At 38.9% G+C, this 20,386-nt stretch overlaps 1 protein-coding gene across 1 annotated transcript in view; it reads right to left on the bottom strand.

Annotated features, from left to right (window-relative positions):
- Positions 1-409: 409 nt before the first annotated feature.
- The window catches only part of usp45 (ubiquitin specific peptidase 45), a 55,523-nt gene continuing 35,546 nt past the window's right edge, over positions 410-20,386 (bottom strand). Inside the window, exons 9-18 of the mRNA XM_079836714.1 lie at positions 12,103-12,190; positions 8,836-8,917; positions 8,513-8,604; positions 8,257-8,313; positions 7,986-8,114; positions 6,751-7,411; positions 4,034-4,131; positions 3,661-3,747; positions 3,411-3,552; positions 410-1,661 (exon numbers count right to left, since the gene is read on the bottom strand). Coding sequence (XP_079692840.1) covers positions 1,531-1,661; positions 3,411-3,552; positions 3,661-3,747; positions 4,034-4,131; positions 6,751-7,411; positions 7,986-8,114; positions 8,257-8,313; positions 8,513-8,604; positions 8,836-8,917; positions 12,103-12,190 — 1,567 coding nt within the window. The 3' untranslated portion in view covers positions 410-1,530. The remainder of the gene's footprint in view (positions 1,662-3,410; positions 3,553-3,660; positions 3,748-4,033; positions 4,132-6,750; positions 7,412-7,985; positions 8,115-8,256; positions 8,314-8,512; positions 8,605-8,835; positions 8,918-12,102; positions 12,191-20,386) is intronic.

Consider the following 20,386-nt stretch of genomic DNA (forward strand, 5'->3'; position numbering starts at 1 on the left):
GACACACGCCTCACAAAGATTGTTGGTGTCTTTACACTCGGTTGTAGCTGATCACTGTCTAACATCTTGATTTGAATGTCACAGAATGAGGAGAGGAGGAAGGCAGGAGGACAGGATCGTTTCGGACGTTGCCCTTTTCTGGATTCCACACCCACCTCCTCTTCACCAGTCAGGGACATGGTCTAAAACAGCACGCCTTTTCACCCGTCATGCCGCATCGCAGCCGTGGATAGAGTGAAAATGGCATCCTGGGATTTGTGGCGACAGTGGAGACTAATGGTCGACAACATCTCCAGAGAGAGAGAGAGAGAGAGAGAGAGAGAGAGAGACAGAGAGAGAGAGAGAGAGAGAGAGAGAGAGAGAGAGAAAGAGAGAAGACACCCGTAAATAACCCGACAGCCCACTCAAAGGTTTTTGTCAACTAAATGTATTTAAATTATTTTAAATGATTTAATACTAGATTATATTCACAAAATTCAAGCAAAAGAACAGCTTGAGGAACCCTGAAGCCTTACACACCACACAAATCTATGGTGTTACAATATCTGCCCAGGAAACAGAATAAATAGTATTGAACAGGATACATTTTTTACATACAATTATGTATATTTATAATCGGTATATACACAAATCGTTCTCTTTATACTCTTGAATTTAATACTTTGCTAAAGGCATGCCAAAACAATCTCAGCCTTCATAAACTGTAGGCACTGATCTGATGTAGTCATGTGTGAAACATAATAATATAAAAAAATTCTATTCATATTTAGTTAGGCATGAGGCAAAGTTCAGGAATACTGCACCAACTACTTAACATATAGATATTGAGAAATATGTTATATTTCAGTTGTAAATTCATAAAACCTTACAGGAGGGCCCTTTGAATCAAACTATTGATACATTAAAAAATATGAAGAATTAGTCTTGATCTAGCAAATCAAAGTTAAATGTGTTAACAAAAATAAATGAAAGAAAATCAAAAAGTTACAATTTATTATATTGTTGTCAGTCAGCCTTGTGAATGTAATATTGCCTCCTAACAAATCATGACATGTTGTTTGTGCAGTGACTAGCTTGTGTGATCCAGTGCAGAATATGACAGGTTTAAACAGCTTTGAAAGCAACAGCTGCATATTGTGCGGAGTTTCCCTTTCACAACAAAGGTTATAGACTCTTTTGGCACAATCCTCCCTTTCATATTATATATTTTATACATATTACCCTACAAATTACTCTTTGGCAATTTCTCCTGCAAAATGAACACACGAAAAATAATGTTGAGCTCAAATATTAGCAGAAAATAAAAATAACTTAAATTTTAGAATAAGATTTTACATCAATAGTAACGGCTCCCAATTTTAATTCAGATCACCTTGAGTAATGAAGTCAAAAGTCCAAGCTTTTAGTATGTGGAATCCTTCTTACATTAAAATACAGGGATATAGGCATGCAAGTGCTCGCTGGTTGTCTGAGCTGATATTGCCTTTTGCATTCATCTGGATCGTGTCGCATTCACACGGCCGCACGGCTCTATAGCAGTTCTTCGTAGAAGAGTAAATAAGCTTGAGAGTTCAGCACTCTGGACTCCGGTACAGTCTGTACGTTGGTGTCGCTAACATACACCCACTGGCCTTGTGGGGCTGAACTGGCCTCTCTGGAACCTAAAGAACATACAGAGATGTTGGTATTCAGAGGAACACAAAGTGGCTGATATGAGGTTGAAAAAAAAAACATCCAGATTGCGCTTCTAATTATCAGTGTTGGCATTAAACAGTAAAACACAACCAAGTGAAGATAAAAAAAAAAATAGGGCTGTGAATTAAATAAAAATGTATTAATTGCAGTTTTTATTCACATCTAATATTTAAACTTGTAATCATAAATATTTGTACACAAAATGTGTATCAATCAACTTAATATGGAATCAATGTGCATTGGAAATACATTTAATATTTTATTAAATATTTTTTTGATTTATAGCCATTTAACACTATATTTGAAGGCAATCATTTAGTCTTTAAAGGGTTAGTTCACCCAAAAATGAAAATTCTGTCATTAATTACTCACTCTCATGTCGTTTCAAACCCGTAAGACCTTCGATCATCTTCAGAACACAAGTGAAGATATTTTTGATGAAATCCGAGAGCTGGTACCAGAAAGGTAGTAAAGACGTCGTTAAAATCGTTTATATGACTCCAGTGGTTCAATCTTATTTTTTTTAAAGCGACAAGAAATCTTTTATGTGTGCAAAAACAAACAAAACAACTTTATTCAACAATTTCTTCTATCCTGTGTCAGACTCAAAGTAAAGAGTGCAGCGCTTCCAGAACGCTGGCTTACCATTGGCCACCACTGTTCACGTGAGCACCACGATGCATGCGCACGAGTCCTTCTGCCATGGAACTAGGAAACACTGCACTGTTTACACGGTGTTAACAGTGCAAGAGTCTGGCACAGGCTAGAAGAAATTGTTGAATAAAGTCGTTGTTTTTTTGCAGACAAAAAGTATTCTCGTTGCTTCATAAAATTAAGATTGAACCACTGGAGTCACATAAACGATTTTAAAGATGTATTTACTACCTTTCTGGGCCTTGAAAGTGTTAATTAAACTCCTGTCTATGGGGGGTCAGAGAGCTCTCGGATTTCATCAAAAATATCTTCATTCGTGTTCCGAAGATGAACATAGGTCTTACAGGTTTGGAACGACATGAGAGTGAGGAATTAATTACAGAATTTTTCATTTCAATAGACGTAAACAATCATCACCAAAACCCATTCTAATAAAATGTCACATTTGGCTTTGCCTTTATTTAGGATGAAATAACTCCATGATAACTGAAATAACTGAGGATCGATCCTCTTGATACTTCAGGAATTATTTACACATCCCTAACGATTTGACGCTCTTTTTTTTCACTTTTGTCTTTTCTGGTCCTTTAAACCCAAACACAAGAAAGGCGACTGAAAAAAAGCATGAAGACACAAGGGCAAAATGTATTTTCAGCCCCTGCTGCCATTCAAAGAGTCGAGTCTTGCATTCTCAACTCTCACAACAATTCAGTTTGAATTTGTGCACTACAATAGTTAGTTGTGTGTGCGCAATCTTTTCTCACAGCTCTCCGTGGGCTTTTCACTCACTGTTCCAAATGGTGGAACTGCTGAAAGGCAGGCTCTTTCCTTGAGTAGAGAGCGGAGAAGAACGCATCTATATATCATCAACAGCAAACAAATCGCGCTTGGCCTTTACTGAACGAGCCGCATCTTCAAGGTTGCGGTGAATGGGGGACCAATGCCGGGATGCAACCAACCCTTTGTTTACCCACAGGTTATTCAGGCCTTTCAGAAGCAGCTGCGAAGGAAACATATTGACGCTCACATGAAAACTATATACTGCCTGGGCGGCATTGTACCTGACTGGTTCCGGCGCTGCTCAGGTTTACGCTGAGGTGTGCGGACCTTCACATAGGCTGCGTAATGCCCCCCTCGCATTGATCCACTGTGTTCCACAATGCCATACAAGCTGTAAAGCACACGCTCTCCTGACCCAAGGTTCTGCCACACGCATAAATACTCAATTAATACTGCACACTTACACATTGAAGAATGGCACAGATTCATAAATCACTAATCTTGACTGATATGTATAACTCCAATCAGTACCTTACAAGTGGCAGAGCAGAAAGGAGCCAGGTCCAGCATAAGGGGAAAGTCCACATGTCTATTAACTTTCCTCAGATTCATCCCGGCCTGCAAAAGTGAAGACCGCTCAATCAGTGCATCACCACACAATGAAGCACACAACATAACCTTGCTCGGAAAAACATGATTATAGATTTTTTTTCACCCTAGAGTTTCTTTTCTTTCGAAAGTATGCTCTGTTAATAGACTCTGAAGACGACAATGAGCATTTCATCAAATTAAAATGTACATTCTTTGTCTAACAGTGATTATATTGTAACAACCTGGCTGAAACGACACAAAAAAGTACTTATGCAACACAAATGACAAGTGCAACTTCTATGAGGATTCTGACCTGATGAAAGCGTTTAAGGTGAAGAGTGACCACCGGAGGAAGTGCCGAGATGAGCATCTGTTTACGGGCACTGGTGTACACTTTCTCAGTCTTCTTATCTGAAACATTCATATAAAACAAGTGACATGCAACAAATGGTGTAAGGAGAATTACACACTCAGGCTTTTGAAATCTTACTACCCGAGTGTTAATTCTGAATCTTGACTACACCACAGAGAGTATAAAGAGGGAAAAAGGAATGTATGAATAAATAGGCAGTAATTGTAATGCTTAGCAAAATGGCAAACACATAGTTCTTGGGCAAAAAATATTTTAGAATGTTTTATATTTAACAAAATTAAAAATGTACCATTGTTCTGTTAAAACAACTACATTTTAAACCTTGAGCCTTCATAAATCACAAGCAGTCATTTGTCCATAAATTGCCGGATTTAAATGGATTTTATGAACAATTTCCACAGAATTGGTTTGGCCCATGTTTTATGAATATGGCCAAATGTTTGTTTGATTTTACTGGTGAATTTGACTACACTAAAGCATCACTTTTTTCAGTATGTACTCATTAACTGAACATCTTTCAGTGGTCAGTGTAGTTGTAAATACATACACATATACAGTATATTGGCAAAAGTTTTGGGACATCTGCCTTTGCATGCACATGAACTTTAATGACATCCCATTCATAATCCGTAGGGTTTAATATACAGTTGGCCCACCCTTTGCAGCTATAACAGTTTCAACCCTTCTGGAAAGGCTTTCCATAAGGTTTAGGAGTGTGTTTATGGGAATTTGACCATTCTTCTAGAAGTGCATTTGTGAGGTCAGGCACTGACGTTGGACGAGCGAGAAGGCCTGGCTCGCAGTCTCCGATTTAATTAATCCCAAATGTGTTCTATCGGGTTGAGGTCAGTCAAGTTCCTCCACACCAAACTCGCTCATCCATGTCTTTATGGACCTTGCTTTGTGCACTGGTGCACAGTCACGTTGGAACAGGAAGGGACCATCCCCAAACTGTTACCACAAAGTTAGGAGCATGAAATTGTCCAAAATGTCTTGGTATGCTGAAGCCTTAAGAGCAACCAAGGGGCCAAGCCCAACCCCTGAAAAACAAGCCCACACCAAACTTTACACATGGCACACTGCAGTCAGGCAAGTATCGTTCTCATGGCAACTGCCAAACCCAGACTCATTCATCAAATTGCCAGACAGAGAAGTGTGATTCATCACTCTAAAGAACACGTCGCCACTGCTCTAGAGTCCAGTGGTGGCGTGCTTTACATCACTGCATCCGACACTTTGCATTGCACTTGGTGTAAGCCTTGGATGCAGCTGCTCGGCCATGGAAAAATTCCATGAAGCTCTCTACGCACTGTTCTTGAGCTAATATGGAGGCCACACAAAGTTTGGAGGTCTATAGCTATTGAAAGTTGGCAACTTCTGCGCATTGTGTGCCTCAGCATGTGCTGACCCTGCTCTGTGATTTTATGAGGCCTACCACTTCGTGGCTGTTGTTCCCAATAGCTTCCACTTTGTTATAATATCACTAACAGTTGACCGTGGAATATTTAGTAGTGAGGAAATTTCACGAATGGACTTATTGCACAGGTGGCAACCTATCACAGCACCATGCTTGAATTCACTGAGCTCCTGAGAGCGAATCATTCTTTCACAAATGTTTGTAATAGCAGTCTGTATGCCTATGTGCTTGATTTTATACACCTGTGGCCATGGAAGTGAATGGAACACCTGAATGATTCAATGAATTAAATACTTTTGGCAATATAGTGTATATAAAGGTCGTAACCATGTCTTGAACATTGGGGGGGGGGCATTTTTATTTTTATAAATCATTAAGAAACAGAACAGTGAACGAAATTCTAGGTCTAATTCTAGTTGGAAAATAATAATTTTGGGACTATTTGCAAATAATATTAGCATTAATTTGCATCAAATATATCATTAGTCTCGAGATTCTTCCCATTAGTGAATAAATACATAGATCCACTGTTAACATTCAAACTCCCTAGTGGTCTGGTGGTAGAATTTTTGTAAACCATGTCGAAGGTTACCGGTTCTAATCCACCCTCATATAGTTTTTTTTTCTTCATTAAAATCAAAGGTGTGAGCATGGACACGTTTGTGTGCAGTTGGTTTGAAGATAGATAGATTGACGTGCTTGTCTGTGTGAAGACCGAACGAGCCAAAAGAGAATATAAACCCCGCCTTCTTTGATTTGATTGGCCATCTCAATCATTTTGACATTGACAAGGGCCATTAGACCTGAGGCAGACCAGACCAAAATGTAACTTTTAAACCTTTTTGTCATCCTAACATATATAGTGCTGCATAATGAAGTGCAGTGCAAGAATGTTTAAATATTGGGGGGGACAATTTGGCTATTTGGCTTGTCCCCCTAAATGTCTATGATGGTTACAGCCCTGAAATATATATTATATTTCATACACTACATTTCAAAAGTTTGGGATCTGAAAGATTTTTTGTTAAAAAAAAAAAAAAAAAAATCTCTGATGCCCACCAAGGCTACATTTATGATCAAAAATACAGTAAAAAGAGAAATATTGTGAAATATTATAATTTAAAATAACTGTTTTCTATTTCAATATATTTTTTTAATGGTTTGTTCCTCAAGCAACATTTTATAATTATTATCAAAGTTGAAATCAGAGAATAGTGGTATGTGGTGTGAGAATACATACCACTCCTCTTCATCTGTCTCTGCCTCCTCTCAGTGCAGTTCTCACAAAGCAGTTTGTTGTTGCCCATGAGCAGCTCAACAGAGGTGAACTGATGAAGACAGGACTGTACCGAGCACTCTTTAGAGCTGGGGGTGTAGCTGTGACAGAGTGCTTGGAAGGCCCCTTGGTGGTGCTGACGGTCTCTCTCCCGGATTTCGGTCGGTTCCTCTGGGCTGTGGCTTACAGGTAGAGTGTCGGTAGAAGTGTGCACCAGTCCCAGCTTGGACACAGCGCTGACAAGCTGCTCTACAGCACCGCCCTGCTGAGGTCTAATGGAGGCTAAGGGAGTGGGACTCGGGCTCAGGTTGGGTTTTAGACTTGGATTGTGTGCCGTTGTGTTTGCAGTCGTGGTGGTTAAGACTTTATCTGATGTGCTACTATGACTGGACACAGATGGGATTCGAGGAGACCATTCGCTCTCAGAGGCCTCGCTGTCTGCATCATTACTGCTGTCCTGGAGGTTGGAGTCTTTCTCACTGCAGTCTGATTGGCTGCCCATCGTATCCGCACGGTAACTGGCCAGGCCACGACCAGCCACGCAGAGCTCCTCCTCTTGTCGGCTAGAAACCGAGTCTGCACCTCTCTCATCATGAGAAGTGGATGAATGGCGACCCTGTAGCTTCTGATCACATCGACACACACACATAAAGTAATATTAAATACAAGGAAGCTAGGAAGCACGTAAACTACCATTTAAAATGTAGGGTTAGTAAGATTTATTTTTAAAGAAAATAATATTTTACTGAACAAGGATGCATTAAACTGATCAAAAGTGACAGTAAAGATTTTTATTTTAAATATAAGCTGTTCTTTTCATCAAAGAACCCTGAATGTATCTCAGTTTTCACAAAAATATATAATAACAGCACATCTGTTTTCAACATTGATTAAGAAATAATTAATGTTGAAAATCAAAGTAAGAAATCATTCTTGAGCACCAAATCAACATATTAGAATGATTGCGACACTGAAGACTCCTGAAAATTAATTCAAAATGAATTCAAATGGAAAACAGTTATTTTAAATTGCAATAATGTTTTACGATATTACTATTTTACTGTATTTTTGATCAAATAAATACAGCCTTGGTGAAAATAAGACACCTCTTTAAAAAAAATAATCTTACACACTACAAACGTTTAAATGATAGTGTGTAAGAAGAAGAATGCTTCTCTTATAATAATGGCTCCACCTACCTGTCCACTCAACCTCCTGCTGTTTCGATTGGCTTGTGAGTGGGCAGCTGATGAGTCATCATGAGAGACCAGACCGTCTTGCTCCCGCCCACTTTTCCCCAGTCTCCCAGGGTTTGTGGGCTTAGAGATCTGGGGGGGGGAAATATAGACAAACCCTCAAAAGAAAGCCCAGGACATTCAACGCAGGGACAGATTATTAAACGGAAGTACAACAAAGAAGATGATTTTTTTTTTTTTTAATTGTGGAATGATAAATAAAGGCTGCTCTCACCCTCTCCTCTATAATGGGAAGGGAAATGTCAATGAAGGCTTCCTTTACTGTGGAAATCTAGAAGTAAAGCATGTGAACATTTCACTTAATCACTGTATTATTTAAATAAATACTATATATTTTATAAACTATTAATAAATACTATATATTATTTAGTATAAAATAAAAATATTAAAACATATACACACACACATATATATATATATATAATATCTTTGTATTTGGACATTGTTCATTACAAATGAGAAATGCTCACGTGTTCACACTCTTCACACATTATGGTGCTGGTTAGCTCTCCGACAAAAATACGATCTACAAAATTCATTTTCACTCCTTCCTTTCCATAAGCTGTAGATCATAAAAACAAGCAACAATTATTTATATACACATGCACACACACATACATTCAAACAACTCAAATATGTATATTAAGCAGAACACAAATAATATATCCTTTTTTTAAATGATAATTGAAATAGTGGCATTATTTCTAGAGGCTTGTGAATGCCAGCTGTCACTAGATGGCAATATTGTTCTGAGCGATGTGAAATGCAGGTGATGGAAGCAGAGGTGGAGCACCCTTCACTTGTCGTTTTGTCTCCTCATCAGCTGTCTTCTCCGTGGGGTTGTTAAAGGCTTTGAGGATGCCTGCTTTAATTCGCTGTCAATGTAAACACAATGTGATGCCACTTTGTTAGATAATAAAGCTCAAACAGTTGCGGTCACAAAAAGCTCTTTTTATCATGTTCAAAATAATAGAGGCACAGTAAAGAAGTTTTAATAATCTTTTAATAATGAAAAGTTGACATTTCAATTAAATAAAAAAGACAAACAAAAATGTCAACATTTTAGTTATGTGTGAATTTTTTTTCTTGTATCTATAAACAATCAAATAAGACAGCCGTTTCAGACTTTAAACTGTTCACCCTTGGACGTGTTCTTTTGTTTCTTTTTGCTGTGGTAAATTAAAGCAAATGCAAGGCCATGAGCACATGCACATGGTGAAAAGTAAATGTGTGCTTCACATATTTTACACGACACATGCATTGTATCTCCCATGTATGTGTGGGCATAAAGACTTGTGAAGGCGAGTGTCTCTGTGCTTTTAATGAGAGGTGACATGGTCAGTGACTGTGTTGGTGAGAGAGCTGTTAGAAGACACAGTCACAGTAAAGCACCAATCAATAGATAATTGGCCGTGGTGGCGATGTCTGTGGGGCTCGACCAGTCTCCCCCATTGTCCCGTCCCCACGCTCAGGATGGCCTATTTAGGTCAAAAGCCTGGTTAATCCCTCTCCTTCAGCCAGTCAACCCCCAACCCCCCCATCTGTGTCGGACCCCACTACAACACACACTAATTAATCACACAAACACACACACCCTTAAATAACTAGGCCACCACACTCTTGAGAAGTTGAGCTCACTTAAGCGGCCCCTTTCTTAGCATTTTTATTCAACAGCTAATTGATGATAATTCATTGATGTTAATTAGCATATTGTGAGCAGTGATCCTATTGGCTAATCGGCATAAATATTGTGGTGTCCATGTTAAGGGACTGGCTTAAGGGGTCTCAGCTCTGTTACACCGTAGCTAAGAAATTAATTGACGCATTTTTATTGTTTTATAGCGTGTTTCTATAAAACAATAAAAATCACAATATTCTTGATCGTAACCCCTTGCTTTGGAGATTGTTTCACTTTTACATCGTTAGATCTGTAAATCAGTACATAACTACTGTTTATATACAGTACATATACTTTTTTTGTTTTTGAAATAAGTCACGTAAACTCACCAGATTATTATCAAAAATATAGTAAAACATTAATATTATGAAATAGTATTACAATTGAACTATTTTCTATTTAAATATATTTTAAAATGCCTGTCTGTGATAGCAAAGCTGAATTTTCAGCAGTCATTAATCCAGTCTTCAGTGTCACTTCAGAAATCATACTAATATGCTGATTTGCTGCTCAAGTAACATTTCTTACTATTATTAATGGAAAAAAATTGAAAACAGCTATGCTGCTTGATATTTTGTGGAAACAGACATATTTTTCAGCATTCTATAGAAAAAAAAATAGAAAGACATATTTTTCAGCATTCTATAGAAAAAAAAATAGAAAGAGAAATAGAAAATAACAGGATTTATGTGAAATATGAATCTTTCGCAACATTATAAAAATTCTTTACTGTACTTTTATTCAGCAAGGACGCATTATTAATTTCTTTCATTAAAATTAAATCTTCCTGAACCTAATCGTGTATAAATATTTTTTATTTGTTATGTCTTAAAAGCTATGCACATATATCAAAATACATGCTGTCTGTAAATTTACTGAAGTACATGATAACGAGGGGGAAAAAAAATCATATCCCAGTATTTTAATAGAGTTTTCTCAACTTTTTCTATTTGGATAAAAAATATATGTTGTCATATAAAAAAAATTCATGTTGAAGGCCATGAAAACAAACAGTGAATGTAAACATGTAGGCTATGCTATATAAAATGTGTAAAAAAAGTTAAAATAACATTACATTCTAACATTGTGACAACAACCTTACAATCTAAAACCAAATAAAGCAGTTAAAACCACTATATTAAAAATGAAAATAAATAAAAACAAAAGCATAGACTAAATGTTAATTGGTGAGAGAAAAACACATTCACTCATCTGAGCTTTATATTAGCCTACATTTGATTACCATTTGCTGACATAAGGCTCATCCACTTCTAAAAGCAAATTGGAAATATTTGCATGACCTCTAAAATGTACAGATGGAGAATATAACTGAAATGTAACGCATGCACTGAGGAAAACACCACGTATAAAACAGCACAAGTATCTGTCAGAGCATCTGACGGGGCAAGCCGTGTCAAAATCTAAGCATTAACTATATCTTACTCTCTTAATCTCTTAAATTATTTTGAAGCCCTTAATATATTATGCTCTCCACTATTTTCCAGATGCGCTCGTAATATCAAACTACTGTAAATTGATATAAACAGTATTGCCATATCCTATATAGTTTATATATCAATATCTTACAAACTCGATATACCGCCATCCCTAATGAGGAACATTTAAACCAGACTGCTTCCTGTGTTCTCCCCCTCTGCAGCCCCAAAGTGTGGAGGGAGGGAGGGACGGACCTCCATCACAAAGCCTCAACAAGCAGCTGACTGTTTCCCAGGATGCACAATGAGGCCAGTCGCGCCACTTGCAAGGTTCCTAAGTGGCACAACTGTCCACATTCACAAGTCTGAAAGGGCCTGGCTGGCCCTGGGGCTCATCGCCCAATGCTGCAACCCGCTTTCTTAGGGCAGTTAGGGCCACTGGTGGGGTTGTGTGGGTCTTGGCCCCTGGCACGTCCGCATTAAGAGACCCACAAGCTGTATCGTTCTACAAGAAGCACCCTAGCAAACCACTATGCATCTGCTTGTGAGAGGTCAATGTCCCAATGTCAGTATGCAAAAGCAGCCTTTTGCAGTGACTGGTCTAGTTTATGCACTGAGGGAGACTGAGGGCATAACGCTGAGAACAAGACCCCCTACAGACCTGGTATTAACATCCGTTGAAGCACTCCAATTGAAACAGGATGACACTAAACAGATAAACCGTTTTCTTTAGATTTTTTCTTATTATTATTGTTTTTATATTATTCTATTCTAATACATTTTTAATGAATTAATCTGGATTAATTGTTAACCTTCCCATCAAAATGAAATCACAAGTGTTGACAGAAGATGCACATATCCTCCAGGTCTAAATGGTCTGACTATTTGTGATCGGATCCCATTAATCTTCATATCATGAGTAAGAAAAACTAAATCACACACTCACCTTTGTCTCCTCCACTCTCATAGAGTCCAGGAGGTAGTGTAGCAATTCCTGACTGTCCTGTTGCTGGTAACCCTTAAAGCGAGGGGCCCTGCACACACACACACACACACACACACACACACACACACACACACACACAGAGAGAGAGGCAAAGAATGAGAATTCCTGTCACACAAACACATTCGCACAAGTGTAAATACATCCAAAGGGACAAAAGGAGCCAAAGCCATGCAAACACCAATTAGCCACACACAAAAAGCAATCAGCAGCGTATAGATGAGTAAAGAAAAGAGAAGAATGGACATAATCTTCTCTCAAGGCCTTTTCTCTGATGCTGCATGAGTTTCTCGCCGTCTCTCGACAGGTTTTAGGATCTTAGGGGCAGCTGTTATTTTTCCCTGACTACTTTAATTCACTTTTCATTTCATCCTTCAACCAGCTGAGGTTGGTCACACACATGCAGCCACACATTCACTTTCATACACAACAGAGATATATAAAAGTATGCAGACCTTTAACCAGTTCTCTGACTCTACTGAATTCCAAATCCAAGATTGGAATTTATTTCTCAGTTTTTTTCTGCAAGTCTGTAAGTATTCAATTCCAACATTTTAACATGGGAAAAACCACCTTATACAGAAAAGTCATTTTTAGGGCGAGTATGTATGTTGTTGATGTGTATTTTTGTTTGATTATTCTAGGCTGGTGTGTTTATGTTGCTTAGGTCTACTTTAGTAATTGATATTTCAAATGGCCAAAAAATTTTCTCAATATAAAATTGAACCGAGAAGAGCAAAGCGTTATTAAGACACTGGGGGCAGTTGTGGCCTAATGGCTAGATAGTCGGACGTGTAACCCAAAGGGTATGGGTTCGATTCTCGATACCGGCAGACAGGAAACACAGAGATACCCTTGAGCAAGGCACCTACCTCCCAATTGCTCCCTATGCACCGCAGTGAATGGCTGCCCACTGCTCTGGGTGTGTGTGTTCACTAATCGCTGCTCCTAATGTGTGTGTGTGTGTGCACTAACTTAGACGGGCCATACTTGGCCTTCACTTTACATAATTTCACTTCATATATATTGCCATACTTGGCCTTCACTTCACATCACTTCATATATAATGAAGTGACTGCAATAAAAATAATTAATACATATTGTTTGCATAAAAACATTCTGCATGTAATTCTGCATTTGTAAATATTGATCAATGTGATATGAAGTTTAAACAAACCATTTTAACAGAGATCAACTGAAAACACAAGCTCTTACTAGAAAAATATCCTCATTGAACAGTATTTACAGTTGCTTAACGTAATTGTCAGCCGAGATTTTCTGCCTGTTTTCTAAAACCGACAACAGCAGCAACTTAAGGCATTGATGACAAAAAATGTATGGCGCCTACATTTCGGTGCATCTTTAAACACTTGTCATATCTTGGTGTCCTTCAAAAACATTTAATGCCACATGTTCAAAATAACTGAAATTACAGAACAGAACCAGACAAGACTACCCTAAATATGCCAGACTGGAGGACAGTGGTAATGTGGATGTTTGTCCTTCCTCCCAGCTAACCCCGTGGTAAATCGAACGGAAAAACGTGTTGGGCGTTTAGAAAACATCTCTTTAGACTCTCTGTTGGGCAGCCCAGACCAGATGTGGCCCAGCTGTGGAGGACATATGGGCAGCTGGAGCCAGCCCTGCATTAACCTGTTGAGCAATGAAGGCTGGATAACTGGTCAAGATGATGGGAAGGCCATTTGGTCTGGTGATGAACCCAAGGGTAAAGGGGCAAGTCAAGGTGTTGGGTCGGGTTGGGACGCCTGAGGCTGTCCAGATGCTCAATGATTTTGCCATTACCTGCTAAGCTTGCAAGCACTATGTGTGTGTGTGTGTGTGTGTGTGTGTGTGTGTGTGTGTGTGTTATGTAGTGTGAGGGCAGGCTGGATGATTGAATGCATGGGCAGGACGGATGGTCGGGCAGTCTGGAACGCCTGTACCATGGGCTGATGAGGTCTGACGTTCTGCCTGGCTCTGTGTGACTGGAGTGTGTTTAAGAACGTCCAGCCACCTGCTTCTAACACAGGTCATGAGCAGGGGGTCTGGAGACACAGCCTTCCTCCCCTTTCTTGGTTTCTCACTGCTGCTTTTCCCTCAGCACCACCGCGCTAACATATTATTTTGATAAATTCACTTTACACTTTAGTTCAAAAGTTTGGGGTCAGTAAATTAGGTCAATTGGTTTACACAAGGTCACATTAAAATAATTGAAAATAACAAAAAGTACTTTTACATTGTTACAAAAAATTCATTACGGCAAGAAAAATTGTTGATCAAAGAATCCTGAAAAAAATACAAACAAAATATGGTTTCCATAAAAGTATTAAGCACCACAACTGTTTTCAACGTATATTAGAATGATTTCTGAAGGATCATGGTGACACTAAAGACCAGAGTGTAACGGCTGCTGAGAATTCAGATTTGCCATTACAGGAATACATTTTAATAATATTTCACAATTTTAATATTTTTTTAAATCAAATATATGCAGCCTTGTAAGCATGAGGCTTCTTATATAAATATTTATAAAACAATTTCTTTTCCTCCCCATATTTATGACATTGTTATCTTTTCTCATCTCATTGTTTGTAATAATATAATTCGATTTTGAACCCCACCGTTTATGTAAATTAGATATTGACTAATATTAATTATTTGACTGATACCAGTACCGATTATTTTAGTTTAAGTGTCCAAAAACCAATATGCAGAAGCAATTTTAAAATGTCTCGAGAGATCTGCATCTGCCAAACAGTAGGCCAATCGTGCTGGTATAGCTCAGCATAAGCATCAGAACAGAGTGAGTGTGTTCTGGAGGGAAGCTGACGGGTGAGATGGGCTCCAGTAGGAGAGGTGGGAGAGAGAAAGCGAGAATGTTCTGGAAGCTCATTCCACTGGAAGAGAAGGCTGAAGGAGCCTGTAGCGGTGCGCCCAATATGGCCCTGCCACAGACGGACAGCTGTAACCACTAACACAATTAACAGCGGATGAGTTAGTACCAGACGCCAGGCAGCCCCAGCACAATGCTGCAATGCACACATGCACACAAGCAGACTACATCAGTCAAATATAAAACACTCCCATACATGCATCTTACACGGAGCACAAAACAAAACAACAAACAGTTCTATGAAACTGACATTGTACTACAGTCAAATATTTTTGTATCATGAATGCTTAACTGTAGTTGGCCAAAGTAAACAACCTCCAAACAGTGGTGATACCTAGCTGCAATAAATAACATTATTGCCATTTATTCAATAATTTATTTAATTTAGTTTATTCAATTGGCTCTCAATCATTTTGATGTCCCACATTCAATAAAAAACAATTTAAAGCCTACTGAAGGCTACTATAAGTTTCCTCTGGTCCATCTGCTGTAATGATAAAGCTTTGTTTTCATTACTTTCACAACAGAGACTAGGATTGTCCATATTAAAATAATTAGAATATGTATTTAGTTAAGAGCTGAATGTTCTTCAAGGATCACACTTTTACAATTTACATGAAGTTACATTACTTTTCCAGACTTTTGTAATTTACTGGTAGGCAGCCTTTAAAGGGATAGCCCATGATTTAGTCACCCTCATGACATCCTAGATATGACATTCTTCTTTCAGACAAATACAATCAGAGTTATATTTTAAAAAAAGTCCTGGCTCTTCCAAGCTTTATAATGGCAGTGACTTGTTGGGTCATTTTTGAAGTCCATAAAAGTGCATCTATCCATCATTTAACTGCTCCACACGGCTCCGGGCGGTTAATAAAGGCCTTCTGATGCGAAGTGACGCATTTGTGTAAGAAAAACATCCATATTTAAAACTTTATAGACTAAAATAACTAGCTTCCGGCATTCAGCGGTACGCAGGACTTACAGCGAAAGAGTAACCCCTGACGCAATGTATAGGAGCATCGCAAGCTTTGACGCCTCTCGCAGATAGGGCTGAGCAACAAACTCAAGCCCCTCTTCTCTTATATCGAAATTCTCTGCCATTTCTCTTTAAAAATTCTCGTTTTAGACTTCTAATTCATGACCAGTGTTTTGTTTTGCTCTATCCTCTGGGCTTCTGCGTTCGTCAATATACATGCGTCAAGGGTTACTCATCTTTTGTAAGTCGACTTGCGTACCACTGAATGCCGGAATTTCGTTATTTTAGTCTATAAAGTTTAAAATATGGATATTTTTCTAACACAAATGTGCCACTTCGCGTCAGAAGGCCTTTATTAACCCCCAGAGGCATGTGGAGCAGTTATATGATGGAAGCACTTTTATGGACTTCAAAACCGAACCAAGAAGTCACTGCCATTATAAAGCTTGGAAGAGCCAGGACTTTTTAAATATAACTCTGATTGTATTCGTCTGAAAGAATAATGTCATATACACCCAGGATGACTTGAGGGTGAGTAAATCATGGGCTAATTTTCATATTTGTTTTAACTATCCCTTTAAAGGCTTAAAGGCTTCAACGCGGGTCCCCTTACAGTGAAGTTGCCATTTTGCGCCGCCATGTTTCTACATAGACCGTAAAATAATATGGACGACGGGACTTAATTGGCTTCCGCTGACGAGAGTTGAAGCTTTCGGAGGCCAGCACACGACGCTGACATCTTACAGATTTGGGACCGAGTCTGCACAGTAGTAATCTCGGCACCCGAAATCTGCGCGGTAGAGGGCAGGAAGTAGAGGCGCGATTATCAAAAGCCCGCCCACACTCTCACAGATGCAGAACAATTCATTATGTTGGTGTGAAATAAAGTTATGGAAATGTAGAAATTAAAGCTAAAGCTCCAATCTCCAATCTTTTCCCAAAAATCCAGAAAAAAGTCTGTTGGTGCCTCAGTGATAACTTCACTCAGAGAAGCCGTCAATCATTACGTCACACCCCCCGTTTTTATAGTATCAAATAACTAACTAAAAACATATTTGAAAAAAATGAACACTTGAAAAAACATACTGCTCTACAGAGCTCTAGCTACTCTCTGCTGTCTCAGATGGCAACATCTTTGTCCTGTGCTCCGAAAAGGAGGGGTGAGCAGTGGGCAGTTGCAAATCACAACCTCACTATTAGATAGGGGTGGCACGGTGCATGAAATAAAACGAACCGTTCGGTTTGCTTGTCTCGGTTCGGAGCATGTGCGCCGCACGGTTTCGACGCATGCGCAATGTATCCTCGTGCCCGTAGGTTACCTCAGACAGTGGGTGTCCTTTTCGCGCGAAATAAGAGGGGTGTGTGGACATACAGTAAAATAAAGTAAAAGTGGAGTGCTGCAGGTCACGTCTCGTGTAGAAATGCAAGTGGGAGAGATAAGGAAGGCTGCCCGGAGTTGGAGGATGCGCCAGCGACGTATAGCAAGCAGGGCAGATGCAATGCGTATGGAGAGCGGGAGCCGCGCGCGCCCTGTCTCGCGCAGCTGAACCGCGGCTCGTGTATTGCAAATACAGACAAATGTTGTCCATTCTGTCACATTTTCCGGTGTTCTCCTCCGACCCCTGTCTGTCTCATGCTTTGATTTATGATGGGCAGCATATATCTGCTGCAAATGCGACCGTGTTCCTCATACGGCCCCATATGTTGTCTCATACACACATGCATATAACATGTTGTATACAAGTAGTTCACATGATAAATGTAACATTTAAAAGTTAAGATATGCTTCTAGTTTTAATAATTTAAACATGCCTTTGAAGTTTGGCCGAAAACTTCTGGCAGTGTTGTGTTTTCGTGTATTTTTTTTTTTTTTTCACAGTGCTGGATGTCATATGGTGATTGTGAAACACACGGAACACTTCATGGTGAAATTTGTTAATCAGGTCAGCTGAATTAAAGCCACAGTGCATTGTTCTGATCAAAATTGACATGATTAACATGAAAAATGTTACGCCATGTGTCGGACTCGGTAGACAGCCAGTTAGGAAACAACTTCTACATGATATAACAATTGTGGATGATTAAGCTATATATCATATGCTGAAGTAAATTTCTGTAGTGTTAACGATTAAAAACAACAACAACAACAGTACAGAACCAAAAAACCGTGACCCTAAAACCGTGATACGAAACGAACCGTGGGCTTTGTGAACCGTGCCACCCCTACTATTAGATGCCGCTAAAATTTACACACTGAACCTTAAAAAAAAAAAAAAACATTTTACTCAATTTGTTCTCAATAAAATATTTTAGAGCTTGAAAAACCTATATTCTTTATAAAAATGTGTATGCGGATTGTTTTAACTCTTTCCCCGCCAGCGGTTTTTAAAACAAAAGTTGCCAGCCTACGCCATCGCTTATAATCATTTTCACAACAGTTTAGTGGCCCCCAGAATATTTTGTGGTATAAATATCTGAACATGCAATATAATTTTATTCTAGCTTCATGCATTCTTTTTTTATCAACACTTGAATGTGGGTAAGTGTAATAAAAAAAAGCAACATTTTGAGCAAAAGCTGAGAAAATTGCGTTTTTGTCAAAGACTGCATCTAGATCAGATTCAGAACGATGATCAAAACATGATGGAATAGATCGAGTCCATCAACACCCCCAAAGTCATATACCACTTCCTGGGTCAACATTTTATTCTGTAACATTAGGCCATTTTGATTTAAATGCTGTTTATTGTTCATGATCACATTATTTTTCATATGCACCTGCTTACATATGCGATCGCTTGTTTCTGCTTTTTCTTTTTCCTGTGTTTTGTTCTGGAGATACTGTACTCATTCAGGAGATGCGTACTAGCGCCCCATACCTTATAACAGTGATAACACAGAAAGCCATATAAACTCGTCGTCATTGGCAGAGAAGAGTCTCATAAATGAGTTAACTCATCAATGGCAGGGAAAGAGTTAATTTACATGACATCTAGAAATCAAACTTCTAAAATTAGGCTACTTCCTATATTCAGGTTTTCCAAGAACATTGGAAACCTGGTTCTTCAAAAGAAAAAAAAACAGATGTTGAGGGTATGAACTAAAATGAGAAATAGCTTGTTGTTTTAGCTTATTTTAATGCTTGTTTTTGTCTTATTTTAAACTACTTTAAGACATCTTGAGGCCTACTTTGACTTTTATAGCCCCCTGGTTGAGAACTAATTAATTATTCGGTAAGCAGCCAACAAACTGGACAATAATCTCATTTAGATTACCACCTCTACATGTCAAGGTTTATTTTGTAATAAAAACTGTCCAGCTGTATATTATCCCTCACATCAATTCTGTCGCAGATGATCTAGAAATCTAACAAACAACAAGGAGTAAATTAAAAACACAAAATCTGATGTTCTTGCTCTTGTAAAACTAACATTCAATCAGCAAAAAAAGGCAAAACCTTTTGAGAAAGCAACCTGTAACTGCTTAGTTTTGAACCCCATAAAATTAGCAACAATGGAGAGAATTTAAGACATATGAAGACCAAAAATAAAATAGGCTAGAGTCTATTATTCCACCTCTCAAAACAAGGACATCCTTGAAAGTGCTGCATTTCAAACCAATGCCTGTATGCTTGAATTACTGTACTTACAGACATGAAATAAGTACCATTCCACCTCAACGTGAAATATGCAAAGGGTTTGAGAGCGGATTATAACACAAATATAAATTCAAATGTAGTTACAGAAAGCATAATATAAGGACATCTTACAGGCTGGGACCCTCAGTAGCACCAGGAGCAGTGTGTGGTGAGCAGGGAAGGCTGCTCGCTGCTGGCGCTGGTGCTGCTTAGATCTGTCCAGCTGGCAGTGTGACCTGGCCCTCGACCAACCATGCCAACAGCACTCAGCTGTGTAACACACACAAACACACACACTACTTGTTCTTCACCCATTTAATGGTTGGTGTTCATCCCACCTTCAAAAATACTGTCCTTTAAAGCACGATGTCTCAAAAGATGCCATTCTGCCACATTGTCCAACATAGCAAATGTACAAGATGGTGTTCAAGATGGCGCAGTAGTTCAAGTACCCCATCAGACCAGCAGCTGTGACCCGCAGTTTGCCAGTCAACAAACACATTAAACAAACAGGATCTTTCCTGTCAAGGACATGTTGGATCGTACAAGCACACACACATAAACCATGCAGCACAGAAGGCCTTCACTTGACCCTACGAGCTGCTGCTCTATAGTGCTGAAAGTGTGTGTATGTGGGTCTGCCGAGAGGGAAAGGTGTGTGTGAGGCAGAGAGAATTAGTGTTTTAATGCTAGAGAGGGTGACAATTGTGTTGTAAAC

The sequence above is a fragment of the Gobio gobio genome, assembly GCF_949357685.1.
Source record: "Gobio gobio genome assembly, chromosome: 15".
Classification (NCBI taxonomy): domain Eukaryota; kingdom Metazoa; phylum Chordata; class Actinopteri; order Cypriniformes; family Gobionidae; genus Gobio; species Gobio gobio.